This window comes from Nothoprocta perdicaria, unplaced genomic scaffold (genome assembly GCF_003342845.1).
Source record: "Nothoprocta perdicaria isolate Ctin4 unplaced genomic scaffold, notPer1 scaffold_123, whole genome shotgun sequence".
Taxonomy (NCBI): Eukaryota; Metazoa; Chordata; class Aves; order Tinamiformes; family Tinamidae; genus Nothoprocta; species Nothoprocta perdicaria.
Genome location: NW_020454350.1, coordinates 2,266,733 through 2,272,269, shown reverse-complemented (window position 1 = coordinate 2,272,269; position 5,537 = coordinate 2,266,733). Strand labels below are relative to the sequence as shown.

Sequence of the window (5,537 nt, the reverse complement as noted above, 5' to 3'; positions counted from 1 at the left end):
GGGAACGGGAATGCCGGGTGTGAAAGGCATCGGCGAGGCCGCGGGGGAAACGCGCTGGCCCTGCTGCTGTTGGGCTTTGCATCTTATACGTGGCTGTTGCACACCTCATATTCGCTCCTGGGCGTTTTCCTCTGGCCTATTTTATTTTATTTATTTATTTTTCTCCCCTGGTGTTTTTCCCTGTTAGTTTGGCTGTTTTTTAACCAGGATTTTTAACTGAGAAGAGCTCCTGGACCCAGGCAGCCATTTAAAGTTGGGCTTCTGCCCCAGGAAGCACCGTGTGCGCAGGCAGCGATGAGCTGCGGCAGGGCACGTTTAGCAGGATGAAGCGGTGTAGAAGCGTGTCCCTCGAGTCTCTTTTAGCGGAGAAGAGCCCCTCGTTTCCTTGTTCAGGATCACGCTTTCCCGGAGCTCGGAATGGCCGTGTTGCCAAAGGTGACCCACGATGCCTCGCTGCTTTTTGAGGTGCCTTTCCCCACTGCCACGGATAGAGCAGGGAGCGGGATAACATTAGCTAGTAACAGACACCAAAGGAGTCGCGTTCATTTTTCCATGGGAAGGAGGTCAGTGGCTGTAACATGGGTGTAGCAGCAAATAGAGAAGAGATTCTCAGGAAAGTGGCAGAAGTTTTGACTATCCAGCAGGAAAAAAAATGTATGCTTTTTTTTTTTTCTTTGAATTGCAGGTTAATTTTTGTGCTTTTATTTTCTGCACTTCTAGGCTTGGTAACTAAAATCCTCTACTCGCTGATCCCCCTGTTATGTTGATCTGGAAGGTTCAGCTTAGCCAGATTTCAGTAAGCCTTTTRTAAAGGGCCAGGCCAGCTCTGCATTTAACTCACATTTTTTGGTTTCTGTTCTGATTCAGAATAGCTTTTTTTCTGGATGGTTAAGATTTTGCTCATGTCCTCTAAAAGGCCACATTCCCTATATATCTCAATRATCCCGAACTAGAGCTTCCCTAGCTTCCTGGGCTTTTCCTAAGGTATTAAAAGTTGAAGTTTGTTGTGAAGCTTTGGACTGATGCTTAATGAGAAGACAATTAAATGCGAAGTGACATCTAATTGTGACTGCCCTAGATAGCCATCAAAGAGAGAGAAAAGTAGATGTGGATTCATCTTCATCTCAGCAGTTAATGCTGAAAACTACTAATAAAGACATTGCTAAGTTGCTGGCAAATAGAGCTAGGCTGGGATTGCTCACAAAATCTTGAGGATGTGAACAGAGATTTAGTGCTTTTATGTTTCCTGATCTGCTTCTCTTCAGATTCTTAGCCGTATCCCTTCCATTCCGGCAAGCTCTGGTGAGCTCTTGGCGCTTGCTTGTCCTGGATGCCGACTCGTCCCTCCATGTGCAGTGCGGTCGCTGCCGGCTCGCGGGCGGTCAGTGCTGCCCTTCCCGTGCACTGGGCGAGGACGCGTGCGGATCCCCCATGGAGCGACTCGGTGAGGACRCGTGYGGGGATCCCCCRTGGAGYGACTCGGTGAGGACTCGTGTGGGGATCCCCCATGGAGTGACGCGCCGGGGACGCCCGGTGTCTGTGGGGAGCGAGCTGCTCAGCGCGGGGAGCAAGTTCACGTACGCCAGTACGGACGAGTTACAGACTGCTCGATTCTTTGGGGCTCTGTAAGCATAACATGCACTGCTTGGTTCTTTTCTGCAGGGTTTTTTTAGCATGGATTTTGGTAGCCAGCGTAGTCAGCAACGTTACATAACTGTTTTGGGGAGGGAAAGGAAGAACAATCTATCCTTTTTAGCCTTCGGGGGAATTTTAAGTACACCAAGTATAATTACTCTCATTGGAAGGTATCCAGCAACCTAGAATTAACCACCGTTYTCGCACAACAACTATAACAAGATCATGTGATGATCATGAGTTTCATTTWAAAAGTGAACACTACAAATGAAAGGCTATTATGTAGTGTGTGCTGTTTATCTTTCTTAATTCTGTTTCACTGCTGCTGATCCACTGTCTTCTGCCCACCCTATGCRCTGCTGAAAGCCAAACACAACACAAGCTTTTCTTTTGACTGGGTCTTAAATGTTATCCTGGGGTGTCTGGGGAAATGAGATTTTCTGTGTTAATGGAGTTCATATGAAGCAGTATCAGAATTTATATATGGACCATAGTACCGACTGAACTGTGTTTTAAACAAGATAGCATAAGTGTTAGAAATGCACAATCTATGATTAAATTATCAGTATTTCTGTCTCTTCCCTGTAGCCTGCAGTAATCCTCTATTTTATCTACAAATACCATTAAGAAAAATATTAGTACTAGTAAAGTGTGACATGAAAATTATGGAGTTCATATGAAGCAGTATCAGAATTTATATATGGACCATAGTACCGACTGAACTGTGTTTTAAACAAGATAGCATAAGTGTTAGAAATGCACAATCTATGATTAAATTATCAGTATTTCTGTCTCTTCCCTGTAGCCTGCAGTAATCCTCTATTTTATCTACAAATACCATTAAGAAAAATATTAGTACTAGTAAAGTGTGACATGAAAATTCTAGTATATTTTAACAGCTAAAGTATGTGATCTAGAAAAGATACCATTATAACACAATCAAATCTCTGTATCCCAGTCTCTCCCAAATTCCTCGGACTAGTTACATTCTGCACACAGAATCCATATGCTGTGTGCAAGCTATTTTATTCTCTGTTCTATACGTGTAGGGTGGCCTGTTCACCTGAGGGGTTCTGGCATTCCCGTGTGCAGGCGCAGGCTGCAGGGCGGGTTTGCAGGCAGACGCTGCGGCGCAGCACGGCCTTTTAAGGGAGAACTATCTGTGCGGGCGTGATGGCCCTGCTGGACGCAGCGCTGTAGATGGCACTGCAGTAATTACTCGGAATTCTGCTGCTGCTTTCATGTTTGAGGAGCAGAATCCCCCTGTTTTTACAGCATTTCACTTCATACATCGAGCTGATCTTTGCTGATCTTTTCTGCATGCAGTAAGTGTCGTGATGTGTGGGACCTGGCAAGCACAGCTTTGTTTTGTCCACCTTTAATGAGTGCAYGGGCGAGGGAAGAGCTGCCCACCCCTCTCTCGGGATTGGCGCACCGGCTCCTTGGGAATGGTCGGCTCGCTCCCTCCTCCTTAAGCCTGGACTGAACAGGTCAAGCAACGCTGGATGAGATTATCTGGAAAGTGTACTGGGCTGCAAAAGAAGGATAAAGTTCTTTAAGAGGCGTCACTGCATGAAAAGTGAGTAAATACCATGCTGTGTTCATATGTGGAAGCTACAGGACGTGTATCGTAGGACTGTGTCTGASAACTGGGGGGCACTGCATGGCTTGGAAGCTGCCACACTGACTTAGTGACATATTTTACTTACATGGCTTCAGAAGGTTTAGCTGAGCCCCTTGTACTTCCTTCCTTGCTGCAGAACTGGGAGTGTTCAGCTATTTAATGTCTTATTCGGTAGCTTATCCTCTCATTTAGGCAAAATGTACGGAAGTTATTGGAAGTTTTTTCTTGTGTGCAGACCGACCTTGCTGATGTTACTGTTTTTTCCCCTGCAAGCTGACAGAGCACACGGCCATACTGCCCACCCCTCGGCTCCTGCTCCAGCGCCACAGAAGGCTCTCAGGGAATGGAGGAGGATAAAGGGCAGAGCGCTAAAGCCGCCAGCGCCGTGGGCGACCTAAGGAGGAGCTGGCAGACTTGGGCAGAGGACCACGTTGAGTACCAGAGGAAGAATCCCTTCAGCAGCGACGAGAGGCTTGCAGCCAGGCCTGTGCACAGCCCCCACGGAGACCCTTCCTACGGCAGACCCCCGGAAGGGTCCAAGACGGAGCAGAGGGGAAGAGACGCCCACTCGCACGTGGGCAGGGAGGTGGAGGAGCTCTGCGGCATCATAAGGAGCACCGGGGAGAAGGGAGAGGACGGACACGTGAGCGTGACGTTCCGGCAGCTCTTTGAGACGTACGTGACTATTTCCAACAAGGTGGTGGGGATCTTGCTGCGGGCCAGAAAGCACGGCCTGGTTCATTTTGAAGGTGAAATGCTTTGGCAAGGAAAGGATGATGATGTGATCATCACTTTGCTAGAATAAGGCTTTGCCACGTGGTGAATTCTGCTTCGTGTTCCCATTTGGAAAGAACCTCTCTAGATACCATCTTGAAAGAGATCTTCATTACAGAATTCCAACTCWGCGAATTAATGGGACATGAGTACAAGAGAAAATTGGTAAGAAGGATGAAAGGTGTTTTCATAAAAATGGTAGATATTGGGGACAGGAGTCACAAGCTGTTAGCTAGTCTGTTACTCTGCCAGTGGTCCGTCCTTTCATCATTATGATCCATCACATGTGGTTCTTTAAATGTCGCTGTGGGTTTATTGCTTTAGGTAGCTGAAAGCTTAAAATACTAATTTGCTACCATACAACACTAATCCTTGCAGGCTACGAAATACTCACTGTGTGGAGGATTTTTATGGTAAAACACAGAATTTAAGTATTTCTGTAGGAAATATACTTCATATACTTCTAGAAAGAGCTTGAGCTATAGCAAAAGCTTAATTATTTTCACGTAGTGAAGTTAAATAACTGAACGTTTTACTGACTCTCAGTAAGTATGTGAAGATTCCCAAGCTTACAGAAATATCACTCACTTAGGGATCTATAAAATATACAACGAGGGTACTACCTGGTTCCTCATCTGTTTGCATCTTTCGTGTATTCTGTAGACTGCACTAGTCCTGGTGTTCAGCAGCCTACTCTGACCATCGTATCTTCTGCAGAGCTTTCAAGTATCCCTTGTTCTTCTTCCTCTTTGTATCTCACTGTTTTCACCTGTTCTGTTCTTCTAATGCTACCTCATCCTCTAGAAGTTCAGAAAGTTTGGCAATCTTTGGGGGCAATTTCATTCTGCTGCTCCTTAGAAAGTAGAGTGCCACAACGCAGAGAAGTGAAAAAGAATGGAAATGGTGTGTTAGTGAAAGGAGAAAGACAAAACCTTTCACTTCTTCCAGCAAAACCCAGCAGTGCTGTTCACAGCAGGAGGGTAGAGATTCTAGAGTGCCAAACGCATGAAGAAAAACACAGCAGTGAAGTCGCTGACCTCACTTGGTCAGGCCGAGCTGTGCCTTCAGTGCACAGCTGAGCTCTCCAAACTGGGAGAAAGAAAGAGCTGCTGTTTAAAAATGGGCCTGAAAGGTGACATTTCTTTTTCTAAATCTCCCAGGGATTTTTTGGTAAACTTTTTTTTTTTTAAAAAAAGCTTTTTTTAACCAGCTTAAAATGAAAGCTCTTATGTGGAGAAACTCTTAGGGGGTGCTAACTGTATTACCCAGAGGATTTTTGAAAAAGAATATTCCATTGCTTCAGAAGGATTTTTAGACTTAATATAAATTATAAAAAGACTTCTTTGCAAAAAGCCTGATATTTTTATATTTTCATCAGATATTTGCATCAATTTTTTTTTTGTTGTTTCTTTCAGCAATAAGAAATGACTAAAAATATATTTTGTTATCTCTGTCCCTTTTTCCTMGTGAAAAGGTAATTAGAAGAGCAAATAGAGGGAGAAAA

General features: G+C 45.0%; 1 protein-coding gene across 2 annotated transcripts; it reads left to right on the top strand.

Moving 5' to 3' along the window:
* Window positions 1-1,276: 1,276 nt before the first annotated feature.
* On the top strand, window positions 1,277-5,109 carry LOC112960350 (actin-binding Rho-activating protein-like). Of its 2 annotated transcripts, XR_003251739.1 has the most exons (3): window positions 1,277-1,444; window positions 2,962-3,214; window positions 3,533-5,090. XR_003251739.1 is itself a non-coding variant. In XM_026054572.1 (2 exons), the coding sequence occupies exon 2, from the start codon at window positions 3,603-3,605 to the stop codon at window positions 4,062-4,064; it is 462 nt and encodes a 153-aa protein (XP_025910357.1). In that variant the 5' UTR covers window positions 2,937-3,214; window positions 3,533-3,602; the 3' UTR covers window positions 4,065-5,109. The 2 variants fall into 2 exon arrangements, 1 of the variants encoding a protein (XP_025910357.1); XM_026054572.1 differs by lacking the exon at window positions 1,277-1,444 and having other exon boundaries at window positions 2,937-3,214; window positions 3,533-5,109.
* Window positions 5,110-5,537: the final 428 nt, after the last annotated feature.